At 42.3% G+C, this 16,110-nt stretch overlaps 1 protein-coding gene across 2 annotated transcripts in view; it reads left to right on the forward strand.

Moving 5' to 3' along the window:
• llgl2 (LLGL scribble cell polarity complex component 2) overlaps window positions 1–16,110 on the forward strand; it is a 66,408-nt gene that overhangs the window by 24,095 nt on the left and 26,203 nt on the right. For both annotated transcript variants that reach the window (XR_004021475.1, XM_030754823.1), the window contains exons 2-3: window positions 1,704–1,823; window positions 15,070–15,167. Coding sequence is in view for 1 of the 2 variants with exons in the window: in XM_030754823.1 (XP_030610683.1) it covers window positions 1,749–1,823; window positions 15,070–15,167 (173 nt within the window). In the remaining variant the exon portion in view is untranslated. The remainder of the gene's footprint in view (window positions 1–1,703; window positions 1,824–15,069; window positions 15,168–16,110) is intronic.

Below are 16,110 nucleotides of genomic sequence, written 5' to 3' on the forward strand. Positions count from 1 at the left end.
AAATAAATTGAATCGAATTTAACTAAATGGCTGGATGTGTGCCTGTGGTTGTACAACACCCAAGTCTGGTCTACAGTGTTAAACAGCCTTCTGTAACCATTAGTGAAGCATCAGTTTTGCTACATTAAGTTGGCTTACATTTTTTTTGCTGCTTGTATATTAATGCAAGAATAACCATAAGTCACTGTCCTTTTTGAAAGGCAGCTGGCCACATATGTTCCGTAAGATGGATGTGATTCAACTCAAAGTGGTTGAAGCTAGGGTTTAATCCCGGGATCCGGGATTCCCGGGAAATGCGATCAGAACCATTTCCCGTTTCCCGGGAAACGTTAGACGGGAAACCGGGAAAATAGTCGCGCGCGTCGATTTGACTTTCAGAAAGAAAAGAAAGCTTCAGAATGTTAAATTTAAGGAAATATTGAGAGAAGGGTTCGTTTAATGCGAAAAGCATTACTCTTCATTTCAGGCACGTTCAGCCTCCGTTTATGGCTTCAGCCTTCATCTCAAGCGTTTTAATAGAGGTATTACACAGTTGTACTTTTTTCCTCTTTAATTTGTTGAAATCGTAGGCAATGTGTTTACCCTAAGGTATTTTGTATTATATAATTTAATATAATTATTATATATTGTTAAATTGCATTATATAGCCTATAAAATATGCCTGCCCTGAACAATAAAGAAATATCTGTTTAACTTCGAGTGTTTCTTTTCCTCGTTTGCAGCCGCTTACTAACAATCATGAATTAGGATACGGGCCTAATGTGTGAAGAAATTATCATGAAATAGATTGCTTTAACATATTTCGCTTTTAAAATGGAGTTGAGTAAAATGTATATTTTTTAGGCTATAAGCATTGGCCAGTTTTTCAAAAGACGATTCACAGCGAACCTACTTTAACCCTCAGACACGGTGTTATAAATTTGCTGTTGCCAGAATGGCAATGACCAAGTCGTAGTGCATTACTCAAGGCCCTGTGTTATGCCATATTATAGTGTAGTACGGTAGTTAACTTTTCAATGACTATTACAGCGTTCCACTGGTGGAGATATAGCGCAACAGATGTCGCCACGACAGCGTGGCTGAGCCTTTATCAATGCTGTGGAGATGAACCGTATTGTTTTGCACCAGCAGTTGTAAAATAGCTTGGTATAATTCCATGTACAATGGAGGAATATTCGAATTATATTTGTTAAGGGAGTGTTGAGGAACGATACAACACCGCATAGCTCGAGCACTCAAATGCCGAGATGTAGGTTTTATTGCATTAATCAAGCCGACGTTGCCCCCTACTGGGCATAACAGGACATAGCTGGAAAGCTACCTCTACAATATCACAATAGGTTAAGGCCGACACAGGCTACAGAAGGCCTAATTAAAATAAAAAAATAAATAAACTTTTTCCCGGGATTCCCGGGATTCCCGGGAAATGGCTCGTCATTTCCCGGGATTTGATTAATGTCATTTTCGGGAAAAATATTAAACCCTAGTTGAAGCGTCTTCTGTTTAGATAGCTTGTGGAATAAGATGGTTATTGACTGTGAATAGATAAAGTAGCAATATTTGCTTTTCACTAAGGAATGAGAAATGTGTAAACTGGAGGGATTTTACCTTTTAACACAAACTCTCTCTTCTTCTCTCCCAAACTTTTTTTTTTTTTGGGCTGGATCCTCTCCCTTGATCTTCTTTCTCTTTACACCACCCAGCAAGCATCAGTGGGCCTGCCGGCTCCACGCCGGTGTTGAGACAGGATGAAGAGATTCAGGCGGCATGGTCAGGAGTCCCAGAGGGATCGGCTCAAACAGGAACTCTTCCAGTTCAACAAGGCAAGTGAACTAGAGCAGAACACACAGTTTAGCCCCATTACAATAGATGGTAAACAGTGTGACTGATGAGAACATGAAGGCAAAAATCATAGGAGACTTTTCAATGTCTGCAACATGTTTACATGCACCAAAGTGACCAGGTTACTAAAACTGCATTTCCATACGGAACGACTCACCGGTCGACTCAGTCAACACAACTCGCCACGGTCGTGTTGTGTTTCCATTGCAATGCAGGGCTTTCAAATTATGCTGGCGGCAGGCACATTTTCTACCTACTCCACCACTCTGTGCCGTCTACTTTTTAATTTTCCTAAAAAAAATTTTTTGCGCATCCATTGTCTTTATTTCCAGTGCCATGTGGATGCACGTTGCAATATTTACATTCTTTCAATCTGAGCCATTTGATTGGTTCATGACTGCCATGTGACTATTCATATCGTCTGCTGCTGTCATGGCTTCGGTCTCGGTCATAAGGCGCCTGCTACTTTGGCATGCCCCCATGCTACTCCAAAACAATTTGAAAGCCCTGAGCGTGTGTGGAGTCGATATACAGTTGGTATGGAAAGAATTCAGACCCGGTTAAATTTTTCAATCTTTGTTTCATTGCAGCCATTTGCTAAAATCAAAAAAGTTCATTTTCTTTCTCATTAATGTACACTCAGCACCCCATCTTGACAGAACAACAACAAAAAACAGAAATGTAGAAATTTTTGCAAATTTATTAAAAAAAGAAAAACTGAAATATGACATGGTCATAAGTATTCAGACCCTTTGCTCAGTACTGAGTAGAAGCACCCTTTTGAGCTAGTACAGCCATGAGTCTTCTTGGGAATAATGCAACAAGTTTTTCACACCTGGATTTGGGGATCCTCTGCCATTCTTCCTTGCAGATCCTCTCCAGTTCTGTCAGGTTGGATGGTGAACATTGGTGGACAGCCATTTTCAGGTCTCTCTAGAGATGCTCAATTGGGTTTAGGTCAGGGCTCTGGCTGGGCCAGTCAAGAATGGTCACAGAGTTGTTCTGAAGCCACTCTTTGTTATTTTAACTGTGTGCTTAGGGTCATTGTCTTGTTGGAAGGTGAACTTTCAGCTCAGTCTGAGAACTCTGGAAGAGGTATCTTCCAGGATATCTCGGTACTTGGCCACATTCATCTTTCCTTCAATTGCAACCAGTTGTCCTGTCCCTGCAGCTGAAAAACACCCCCATAGCATGATGCTGCCACCACCATGTTTCACCGTTGGGATTGTATTGGGCAGGTGATGAGCAGTGCCTGGTTTTCTCCATGCATACTGCTTAGAACTAACGCCAAAAAGTTCAATCTTTGTCACATCAGACCAGAGAATCTTATTTCTCATAATCTGGGAGTCCTTCATGTGTTTTTTGGCAAACTCTATGCGGGCTTTCATATGTCTTGCACTGAGGAGAGGCTTCCGTCGGGCCATAAAGCCCCGACTGGTGGAAGGCTGCAGTGATAGTTGACTTTGTGGAACTTTCTCCCATCTCCCTACTGCATCTCTGGAGCTCAGCCACAGTGATCTTTGGGTTCTTCTTTACCTCTCTCACCAAGGCTCTTCCCCTATGATTGCTCAGTTTGGCTGGACGGCCAGGTCTAGGAAGAGTTCTGGTTGTCCCAAACTTCTTCCATTTAAGGATTATGGAGGCCAGTGTGCTCTTAGGAAACTTGAGTGCTGCAGAAATTCTTTTGTAACCTTGGCCAGATCTGTGCCTTGCCATAATTCTGTCTCTGAGCTCCTTGGGCAGTTCCTTCAACCTCATGATTCTCATTTGCTCTGACATGCACTGTGAGCTGTGAGGTCTTAAATAGATAGGTGTGTGCCTTTCCTAATCAAGTCCAGTCAGTTTAATTAAACACAGCTGGACTCCAATGAAGGAGTAGAACCATCTCAAGGAGGTTCAGAAGAAATGGACAGCATGTGAGTTAAATATGAGTGTCACAGCAAAGGGTCTGATTACTTATGACCATGTGATATTTCAGTTTTTCCAGGGTTTCCGCGGGGTAGTAAAAGGTGGTAAATTAAATGAGGACAAATTAAGGCTAGTAAAAGGTAGTAAACAGAATTTGACTTGGTAGTAAATTTTTCATCACCCCTTCAATATATTTTGACTTTTCCATTGATGCAAACATTTTGTTTTAAGTTCTTTTAACTATAAGATCTGTATAGAAATATAACTACTCAGCAGGACCTGAGCTGACGTTGATAGACGAGCGGGTTCACTGTCTGATCTGCTGTGCGCATGCGCGGAGTCATTTTGCGCCTTGTCATGGGAAAATGTAGTTTTCACAACTTTGGCTCGATGACCCGGCAAAGACTGGCTTAAGCCTCCGGAGTGCACGGACGCGCTGGTGCGTCAAAATGACATCGCCGATTTTAGATGACGTAGCATTGGGACGCTGATGCTATGAATCGAAAGTGCAGACTTCAAACTATGTACCAGTTTTTAAATTACATTGATAGGCCAAATAAAAGCGTGGCCAAATAATAGGCCACGCTTTTTCCTGTATATTGTCCTCACCTTCGATGCGCATTTTGTGCAGAAAGAAACGGCGAAAATGTGAGTTTCGCTAACAGGAAGTGCTTGCTAATAAAAACAACAAAACAAAATTCCCGACAACCCCTTTCCTATTGGTGAGAAAATCAACCAATCAGAAAATTATGCGGTAACACGATGCATTTGGGTGCATTTGACTGCTGCGGAGCAGGTGAAAAAGTGGTAAAAGAAACAACATTACTGGCAAGTTTTGCATGTGATGGGCCCCTCAGTCTTTTGGAGGACAGAAACTGTTTTTTGAGGTGGCATAATAATTTGTCTAGCATCTTAATGTGAGTCCTGATTGCTCTGCCAATAGTTGTACATAAAACACCTGAGGCCTTTCCTGCATTTTAATGTGAATAGTTGTATTTAACTTTATTTACTATATTTTTACACAAGTTTTGCAAATTTACAACTTATATTTGCATTTTAATTGTAAAAATAATTCGTTAAGCATGTTTGTGATTTTTAACTTTTTTCTGCTCTGAATTTATGTTTTTATGTGATTGTAAGTCCAATGTCTTAATACAGTATGTCAAAATGAAAGAATAACTATACAGTCACACACATGAGGTCGTGCTGAAAAAAAAAAATGATACCAAACAAAGCATGGTAAACAGTTTCTAAGGTCAACTATGAAGCTAAAAGCAAAAATAGTCAAAAATGGCCAAATATACCCTGGACCCCAGAGGGTACAGGGTATATAGAGGCCGGTCATGGGGAATGATCAAGAGGCGTTTTCTAAAGCGTGCAGAAAAAATATAAATTTGACCTGAAACCGTGTGACAGCGATCAAATCACACCGAGCATCCACCATTCACCAGTAGCGGATTCGTGCGCCTGTTGAACAGATCCCTATTTTGTTTTTTGGTGCTACACAAAAAAGTCAGCACAAAGCACAAAGTCAGCTACGTGCACAAGTATTGCCATCACACCTCAGCAGCAAACCAGTATTCCAATATTGTATTGAAAAATAATCGGCTTGTTAAACTTGAATTTCATTGCATTTTGTTTATATTCTTAAAAAAACTAATTTAGATAGATAGATTCAACTCATTGTCAAAAAAGGCTGCTGCTCGATTTTGTCCTGGTAGTAAAAATATTTTAGAGGTAGTAAAAATAGGTAGTAAAATGTAGTAAATTTAACTCTAGGATTCCTGTATAAACCCTGTTTTCATTTTTAATAAATCTGCAAAAATTTCTACAGTTTTTGTTTGTTTTTTTTTTTTCCTGTCAAGATGGGGTGCTGAGTGTACATTCATGAGAAATAAAATTAACGCTTTTGATTTTAGTAAATGGCTACAATGAAACAAAGAGTGAAACATTTAAAGGGGTCTGAATATTTTCCGTACCCACGTAATTTGTATGCAGCTCAAAACACAACACAACAATGGATGAGATAGAGGCAAGCTAACAGCTAATGCCAGTTTAATATCATCATCATGCATAAGTCATCATGCATGATAACCTTCATGAAATCTTTTAATGCATGAAGGTTATCATTAAGTATAACCCTATACCCCTGAACATGTCATAATCGACTCAGTGTACTTCAAAAGTGTTGACGTTTGCGGACTAAGGTCAACAATTAGTGTAATAACACCATAGTAATACCCTATGTTGGTTGTGAAGTGCAGTTTCTCAGCTTTCAGAAACCGCTTGAATTTTTCCAATAGGACAAACGGTCACGTTATTACGGTAATTCAAAATTCCTTTGATCAGCTGTCTCAGACTCTGTGTTAACCAGCTGTTCGGTTTGTAGAGGCAGGTAACGGTGCTTCAGTGGCGATCACCCGGCAGTATAGGGTTATAATATGTATGCTGTGTGTGTGTGTGTGTGTGTTTCAGATGGCTCTCATGTTGCAAAACTACCGCTGCAAACTGTTGGCCTGGGCATTCAACCTGTGCTTTGCATGCCTCTATTTTCTTGCTGTTGGGTTTTTAAAGTACGGAAGCCCCGCATGTTACGGAGCCGTATTCCACGGAGTCCCGTAACATATGGGGTTCTGTATTTTACGAGAAAGGTGGCAACTCTAGTGATGGTCCACTCTGTGTTAAAGGAAATCCATCGCAGCGACGGAGAGCTTTTTAGAATCTGTGTGTGTGTGTGTGTGTGTGTGTGTGTGTGTGTGTGTGTGTGTGTGTGTAATTCACACACCAGTCCAGTAGGTGGCGGCAATGCAGTTCTATGTTGGTTTGCCAGCCACCAATAAACCCACAAAAAGAACCGAGCACTATAATGCTGCTAATGCTAGTGAGGAGCACCGCTTACATGGAGACAACTGAGCGCTGCAGAGTTTAAACGAAGCATCGACACAGTAAATTTGTGTCGATAATTTTTTAGAATCGATTTAATCGAGTTAATTGATGAATCGTTGCAGCCCTGGAATGGTTGCGTCTCTCTGTGTTAGTCCTGTGACAGACTGACAACCTGTCCCGAGTGTACCCTGCCTCTCGCTCTATGGCAGGGAACTTCAATTTCAACCTGGTGGCTGTAGCTCAGGAGGTATAGCAGGTCACCTGCTGATTGGAAGGTCGGCAGTTCGATTCTGGCTGCTCCAGGCTACATGCCAAAGTTTCCTTGGGCAAGATACTGAACCCCAAGTTGCTCTCCAATGCAAGCGTTGGAGTATGAATGTGTGTGAATGTTAGATAATAAAAGCTCTTAGCTTAGTTAATCATGGAAGTGCGTGTATGAATGGGTGTGAATAGGGTACATGTAAACATGTTGTATAAGCGCTTTGAGTGCTCAGAGTTGAAAAGCGCTATATAAGAACTAGTCCATTTACCATTTAACTGACCACATCTGGCTTGCCAAAGCTTTCCATCCGGCGCCCCAAATAGTACCGCCACAGGTGCTATCAATCATATTGTGTCATAAAGCCCTGACTGGTGGGCTTTATGACACCGTTAAACGCCTCTTCCCATTGCCCATAAATGCCTCCATGTCCCTAGAACCAATTAGAATGCAGTTGAAGGTGAGTCTAGCGTTGTTTTGTGTCGAAAAAATGTTTAACTTGTCTAACCAAAGGAAGTAAAAGTCGTAACGAGATTTCTGTCAGTGAACCTATGAAAGGAGGATGTGAGGGTTTTTCACACGGTCTGCTCGCAGGGGGACCAGAAGGATAGGTGGCTTGGCCTATACCCGCACGCTGTTACAGCCCCCATATGCGTCCATCCCTTGGTTGTTACGAACCCCGTGGCCTACTATCTACTATTTTGTTATTAAAATAAAGGTGCTGACATTTTGTGCCATTGCAGTTGGACTGCAGTTGTGAATCAATGTCAAAATTATTTTTATCATAGTCTGATATTTGCACCTTTTGCCTTCATTCACACTGGGCAGTGGACGGACTGAAGATTTAGCTGGTTTTGCATCAAAACAAAAAAATATTTATTAAAAAGTAGGTAAATTACTATATTTACATAAAAATTTAAATTTTAAATTTAAAAAAAGCACCCCACCACTGGCTATAAAATGAAATTACTGAAATTTAAGATAGTGTTTATTTGTCACATGCACAGTTATACACAGAACAATGCACAGTGAAATGTATTTTGTACCTGTAACCATATATGCACACACATATAAATAAGAAGAATAAAAATAAAAATAAGTAATTCACACTATACACTATATACTATACACTATACACACTTTTACACGGAACTATAGAATATTATATTATTTACATAGTGCAATAATAGTCCACTTAGGGCTCAGAGTTGAGCAGACGGATGGCTTGTGGGTAAAAACTCTTCTTCAACCTTTCAGTCTTAGTCCTCAGGCAGCGGTAATGCCGGACTGATGGGAGCAGGGAGAAGAGAGAGTGTCCGGGGTGGCTGGGCTGTTTTAGGATCTTCATGGCCCTCAGCCTGCACTGCTTGGTGTAAATGTCCTGCAGGTTGGGGAGGGTGGTTCTGATGGTCCGTTCAGCTGAACGAACCACCCTTTTTAGGGCCATGAAGTCCTGCTTGGTGCAGTTTCCCATCCAGGTGGTGATGCTCCCACGCATGATGCTCTCGATGGTGCAGGTGTAAAAGTTCCTGAGCACCTTGAGTGGGAGCTTGAAGTCTCTCAGCCGCCTGAGGAGGTAGAGACGCTGTCTGGCCTTCTTCACAGTGATGTTTATGTGATAAGTCCAGGACAGGTCGTGTGAGATGGTCACTCCCAGGTATTTGAAAGTGTCCACTCTTTCCACCTCAGCACCACTGATGACAAGTGGATGGTAGTCCCTGTGCTGCTTCCTGCTGAAGCCCACGATCAGTTCCTTTGTTTTGCTGACGTTGAGCAGATGGTGGATCTCCTGGCACCAGTTCTCCAGGCGGGAGACCTCTCTCCTGTAGGGTGTCTCTTCATTGTGGGAGATCAGTCCCACAACAGCAGTGTCATCAGCAAACTTTATGATGATGTTGGACTCTGACGTGGCCTCACAGTCTTGGGTGTATAGCGAGTACAGCAGAGGGCTGAGCACACAGCCCTGGAGGGATCTAGTGTTGAGGTTGAGGAGGGGTGAGGTGAGGTGAGGTGACACACTCATACCACCTGTGGTCTGCTGGTCAGGAAGCTGTAAACCAACCTGCACAGGGATGGGCCCAGGCCCAGGTCCAGCAGCTTAGAAACCAGTGTTGAGGGAACTATGGTATTGAATGCTGAGCTGTAATCTACAAACAGCACTCTCACATAGTTCCCCTTACCAGTGTCTATGTGTGAAAGGGTCTTGTGGAGGAGGAAGGATATGGCGTCATCTGTGGATCTGTCTGGCCGGTATGCAAACTGTAGTGGGTCGAGGGTGGTGGGCAGTGAGGAGGTGATGAGTGTCTTGATGAGTCTCTCAAAGCATTTCATCACCACAGAGGTGAGTGCTATGGGCCTGAAGTCATTGGGGCTGCTGGGGTGTGGTTTCTTTGGGACAGGGACTATGATGGACTTTTTAAAGCAGGTGGGAATCACACACAGTTTCAGTGAGAGGTTGAATATCACTGTAAACACAGGTGCCAGCTGGTCAGCGCAGGTCTTAAGGACACGTCCACTAATACCGTCTGGTCCAGCCGCTTTCCTGGTGTTTACACTTCTAAACACCCTCCTCACGTCACGCTCCGTCACAGTGAGTGTCTCCGCCCCTCCGGCCGGGAGCGCAGCGGGCTGTCGGCTTCCCGACTCAAAGCGCGCAAAGAAGTTGAGTTCATCAGCCAGAGAAGCATCGGCACTCACCGGGGGTGTGTGTGGTGCTTTGTAGTCCGTGATGGTACGTAGTCCCTGCCACAGTCCCCTGGAGTCAGACTGTTGTAGTTGCTGTTCCAGTCTGCGGCCATAGCGATGTTTGGCCTCTTTCACCGCTCTGCGGACGTTGTATGATGCAACCTTGTAATCCTCCATGTTCCCAGAGGCGAGGCCAGAGTTGTAGGCAGCGGTGTGGGACCTCAGAGTGTCGCGGACAGATTTATCCACCCACGGCTTCTTGTTGGGAAAAGTCCTGATGGTCCTCCTAAGTGAAGTGTCATCAACAACTTTCCCAATAAATCCCACAACCGTTTCTGTAAACTACTCGATGTCTCCGCCCGCGCTGCTGCGAAACATGTCCCAGTTGGTTAAATCCAATGCACCCTGCAGAGCGGCCTCTGTTTGATCAGACCACCGTGTCACTTCTCTCACAGCAGGGGGTTCCTGCCTGAGCCTTTGTTTGTATTACGGCATGAGAAGGACAGAGGTGTGATCGGACTTCCCAAAAGGCGGAAGAGGCTTTGCTTTGTAGCCCTCTTTGAATGGAGAGTAGCAGTGGTCTAGGGTCCTCTCTCCTCTGGTGGGGCAGTCTATGTGTTGAGTAAACTCCGGTATCACCTTTTTCAAGTTTGCACTGTTAAAGTCCCCAGCTATGATGAGAGCCGCATCACGCTGGTTAGCCTGATAGGTGGAAATAGCCTCATGTAGCTCGGATAGTGCAGTGTTTCTGTCCACCTGAGGTGGAATATAGATGGCGCTGAAGATGACCGAAGTGAACTCGCGGGGCAGGTAGTGGGGGCGGCATTTTAGGGTTAGGAGCTCCAGGTTAGGCGAACATGATTGTTTCAGAGGGACAACATTTGTACTGTCACACCAGTTGTTATTAATCATTAGGCACACACCTCCTCCTCTTGATTTTCCAGACTCACTCGTTCTGTCCATGCGATTAACACTGAAGAACTCCGCTGGCTGTACAGCGTGGTCCGGTATGAGGGGGGTCAGCCATGTCTCCGTGAGACAGATGATGTTGCAGTCCCTTATGTCCCTCTGAAACTATATCCTGGCCCTGAGTTCGTCCAGCTTGTTATCCAGTGACTGGACATTAGCCAACAGGATGCTCGGCAGTGGCGTTTGGTGTGCTCTACGCCTCAGCCTCTCTCTTACGCCGGCTCTTTTCCCTTGGGGCCTTGTCCGTGACCTGGCGGCTCTGCGCCCTCCCTTGTTTGAGCTGGCCCACTGGCGCAGGATCTCCTGGGGCCAAGCCGGGTCGGGAGAAAAAGGTGTCAGAATACAGCCAGAGTGCTGTATTCTGATATTAAAACGAGTCTGTCTGTCATACGTGATATGACACAGAGCAGGCGGAATTATAAAGTCCAGAATTAAAGCTAAACCTAATATATACAAACAAAGCGTAGGAGCACGTACGACGGCTGCTGACCTCACCGGCGCCATCTTACCATAGGATCCAGAATAAGAAAAAAACGCTTTCGTAAAAGTAGATTGTGCAGAGATAAACCTGTTGCTCTCGTGTAGCATTTTATTGTTTTCTGTGCTCATTATATTTATAATGAGCAGAACTGCACACAATTCCAGTGTCTCCATGACAACCATCAACATAACAGAAGAATATGTAAGTGCAAGACTTGCACATCGCATCATTAAAAATAGTATAAATTTGAAAGGAAAATTGATATATCAAATAATGGTATATTATTTAGGATATAGTATTAATTGTATTTTACTGTATGAGAGCATTTGGCCCTCACGCTGTCTGCCGAGAAAAATTCCGGCCCTTGGACAAATGTAGTTGATGACCCTTGCTCTGTGGCACCAGAGAAGGGCTCCAGCCCCCTCTGCAGCCCTGAATTGGATAAGTGGAAGAAAATGGATGGATTATTTTGCATTGCTGAGACGCTGTTCTGTATCAGCAAATGCTAAATAAGGATCCATCAATTTGATCTAAGTGTAAGGAGAAACTACTATGTCACCCCTATATTATATACAGTTAGGTCCATATGTTTTTGGACAATATCAGATTTTTTGTGATTTTTTTTTTTTTCGTCTGCACACCACCACAGTGGATTTTAATCAAACAATAGAGGTGTGAATGAAGTTCAGACTTTCAGCTTTAATTCAAGGGGTAATTCAAAGGTAGTACCAAAGTATTGCATTAATAGTTTAGGAATTACATCCAGTTTTTTTTTTTTTTTTAGCTTGGCTGTTTCTAAGAAAAAGTTGAACTATTGTCATAGCCTTGGAGCCAGCATCATGTCAACGGCAGCGTCTGTTCCACAAAAACTAACGTTGGCAATAACTCAAGAAGTGACCTAGGATTTTCAAAGTCACCAATAGATGCATGTACTAAAAATCTTGGACAAGTTTGAATCTCAGCGCCCTTGACCTAAAGGTCTTTACTATAACAGCACCTTTTTTGTAGTAACTTCTCATTTAAAAGTGAATTCTTAAGCTTTCCATAAAACAAAACAAGGAGGAATACAGTATTCCTCCTTGTTTTGTATTGAACTGAGAGGTGCTGGTAGAATATTGGTTTTTATTTCAGTTAAGTGATCCATATTAACTATAAATCAGTTCTTAATTTGGAGAAACCAGTCTTATTTGCAAAGTGAACTTGACCTTATCAGTGTGTTTTAATCTCAATGTATGTATTAGGTCAAAACTGTACTTAAGGTTATCGAGAAATGTATTAGGAGTGGTTAGAGCCTTAGGTGTAAATCTGTATAATGTGCTAATAAGAGTGACATTGAAGTCTCCTTCTAATATAATTTTTAAGATTTTTAAAAATTTCTGTTAGGAATGCTATTTTGGTGTTTAAAAGTTCAAAGAAGTTGGAGTTCTCTCTTTTTGAATTATATCCACATATACACTGCCTGGCCAAAAAAAAGGCCACACACTAATATTTCGTTGGACCGCCTTTAGCTTTGATTACGGCATGCATTCGCTGTGGAATTGCTTCGATAAGCTTCTGCAATGTCACAAGATTTATTCCCATCTGGTGTTGCATTAATTTTTCACCAAGATCTTACAGTGATGATGGCAGATTCTTCCAACACATCCCAAAGATTCTCAATGAGGTTGAGGTCTGGACTGTCTCATGTTCCCAGAATCACTCTTTCACAATTTGAGCCTGATGAATCCTGGCATTGTCATCTTGGAATATACCCGTGCCATCAGGGAAGAAAAAAATCCAATGATGGAATAACTTGGTCATTCAGTATATTCAGGTAGTCAGCTGACCTCATTCTTTGAGAACATAATGTTGCTGAACCTAGACCTGAACAACTGCAGCAACCCCAGATCCATAATCCATTTTAATGGAGAGTGAGAAGTTTAAAGGGAGAAGGCTACACTGAATGGCTTAAAATGTTGTCAGGAGATGCTGTGGTCAGTGTGTGTTTATGCTTCTTGCTGGAACCCCATCATTATCACTTTTCAAACATGGGATATATAACTTTGATCACTTCATCAGTCTCTTAAAGTGATGGCAAAAAAAAGGATTCTCAGACCAAACAGTCCTGGTGACTGTGTGCTGGAATGCTCCACCAAGAATTAGACACCTTTTGAAGAAAGTTTAGCTGCATTTGCTCCACCACTAAGAATGTAAACATGGCATCCCAGCTGGTGGTTGTCATTTAAAAAAAAAAACTAGCTGCTGTGATAGTGCCTGTGTTGTGTGTCATAGATTTCTATCATTACACGTGACATTACATCTTGTCTTGCTCTGTGGCCAAGGATTCCGTCCAGTAAACGATAACAATTCAGAGAATTGGGTACCTGTGCTCATTTGCTTTCTTTCTTGAAATCTTATTTTAACTTCATCATTTTCTACTAATGTTGCTCTGTTGTGTGTATGACCCAGTTATACACACACATTATGAGTACCGTATTTTTCGGACTATACGTCGCTCCGGAGTATAGGTCGCACCAGCCAAAAAATGCATAATAAAGAAGAAAAAACATATATAGGTCGCACTGGACTATAAGTCGCACTTTTTTGGGGGGGGGGGGGGGGGTTGATAGAATCCGAGACTCAGAGCACAAATTCCATCTTGAACGGCAATTTAAAATAATAATGGATTAAAGAACAGGACGAACACGGTTACACCTACGTTATGCTAACGTAGCACATTCAGCTACATGACGCACAACTAACACGTGTTCGGTATTGTAACGTTGTAAACACACTTCCAAAGTCGGCGATATTCACAACAAAGGTCGTCTTTATTAACAGAAAAACGGCTGCTGTAGGCCACAGCCACGCCAACCACAACTACAACAGCGGAACAGCAACACACACACAGGCAAGCTCTCGGTCTTTTTCTCTCTCTCCATGCTGCCTTCACGAACCTCCCGAACAGTCCGAAATCCCACAACATCAACACGCTCTCTAACTAAGAGAATCGCTACAGTATGTTAACGTAACATTAAGTTATTCAGATAACCATAGCATAAAGAACATACTAACAAGTTAACCAAACCATCAATCCATTGAATTCTTCATCCTCGGTGTCACTTCTAAACAATTCCGTACACTCCGTAGACGAAGCGCCGCTTCCTCTTCTGTGTCGCGTTAGTCAGACTCGTCGTCAGCTGCAGTTCCAATTATTCCAGCCTTTCTGAATCCCAACAGGATGGTTTGTCACTGAAGCCCATGTTTTCTTGATCCATCCAATGACTTCCAGGAAAGTTGGGTGGCGCATTCTCCCAGTTGCCGTTAAGCTGTGCTCTCCATCCATCATCCACTGCGCCCACAGGTTACGCAAGACTGCCTTAAAGCTGCAGTTCACGGAGATGTCAAGTGGCTGGAGTATTTTGGTTCATGTGTTATAAATGTCACATATACGTCGCTCCGGAGTATAGGTCGCACCCCCAGCCAAACTATGAAAAAAAGTGCGACTTATACTCCGGAAAATACGGTAGATGCTAGAATTTATTTTATTTATTTATTTTTTTTAACATTTTGCTTTAAGTCAAAATCTTACTTTTTACTTCCGCAAGAGGTAGTTTTTTTGATAGTGTCTTTGTACACACTTGGGTGCATGTCATTCTGTCTGTAAATGCGATAGCTCAAAGTTTTGAATGAATTCTGATAAAACTGTGTAGGGCTATAGAGTGGGACAAACAGTCCATTAAAATTTGTCATACATTTACCAAGCTGTTCAAGGTCACCTCAATGATTTGGTCCAAAATTGACAGCCATATAACTTAGAAACTATGATTCTTACAAGTGTGGTGTGTATTGTCAGCAATATAAAAAGTACAGATTAAATATTTAAATATGTCACTTGACCTCAGACTATGGCCATTAGCAATGAATTCTGGCATTTTTAGAAAGCGAACAGGGTCCTGACATGTAGAGGTACATTTCTGAAAGGGGCTGCTGTTTTGTAGTCTCTTGTCTCTGTGGTCAAAGTTCTTTTTCACTCTTATCTTCTGTTTCTCCTCCCCAGACAGTGGAGCACGGATTCCCCCACCAGCCAAGCGCTCTGGGCTACAGTCCCTCCTTGAAGCTGCTGGCCATTGGCACTCGCTCCGGGGCTATCAAACTGTATCCTTCAGTTTATCTGTGCATAAATATCTACTGGGTAGGAACCCAAGCATCATGTTTAAACTTGAGACAGGTGGTGCTAATAAATGGCTGTGACACTGCTAAATTCTTGTCTGGTTCAGGTATTTCATTTTCCCATGCTGTTGCTCAGTGCTGCTTGTCAGACACTGGAGTCTGTGGTGCCATAGTCTGCACAATTATTGTCACTGACAGCGTGGCAGAGACAGTCAGTACACTCTCCTCTTTGACACAGAAACACACATTATAATGGCAGTATATTCTCTGATTACATTGATCCATTCATATAATGAAGAAAGAAGAGGGTTCAGATAAATTAAATTCTGTCTGTGAACATTATGAATGAAAGGACTGAGCAGTTCTGTTCTCTTATCTAACCCAACTGTAATTTCAGTGGTCACTGGGAAATAATACCCGCATGTATGAAATTATCAGTCAAATCCAGTAAACTAATCAGTTTCTGTTGGAAGTTTCACTAACTTTGCAATTTCCCCTCAAAGTAATGTTTAAAAAAATGTGAAATGTGCATGTGTAAGTGCAGTAGCCTGTTGATGTTTCAGCTGTTTGGCTCTCTGGGGGCACTAATACCTTCAGTGTTTCAGAATTGTTCCTTTTCAAGATTCATAATCTGTATGAGTATGATGACCACAGGAGTGCAATTTAGAAATTTATTCTCTCAATGGAATTTCTAATGTTTCAGTTCAGGTACCTGACTTGTACAGATGATTTATCACTTTAAGGCAAATGGAAAGAAACAGTAAATGGGGGACTCTAATAACTAAAATAAAGGTGTTAATTTATCAGCTGAACAAACTAAACTCAAATAATGCATAACAAATTCAGTCAGTTTGAGGAAATGAACAATTTAACATGCACACTGGCATGCTTCATCAAACAAAGGAAAAACTGTAGCCTGGTTCAGCTC

Source organism: Archocentrus centrarchus, chromosome 19, assembly GCF_007364275.1.
Source record: "Archocentrus centrarchus isolate MPI-CPG fArcCen1 chromosome 19, fArcCen1, whole genome shotgun sequence".
In the NCBI taxonomy this organism is placed as follows: Eukaryota; Metazoa; Chordata; class Actinopteri; order Cichliformes; family Cichlidae; genus Archocentrus; species Archocentrus centrarchus.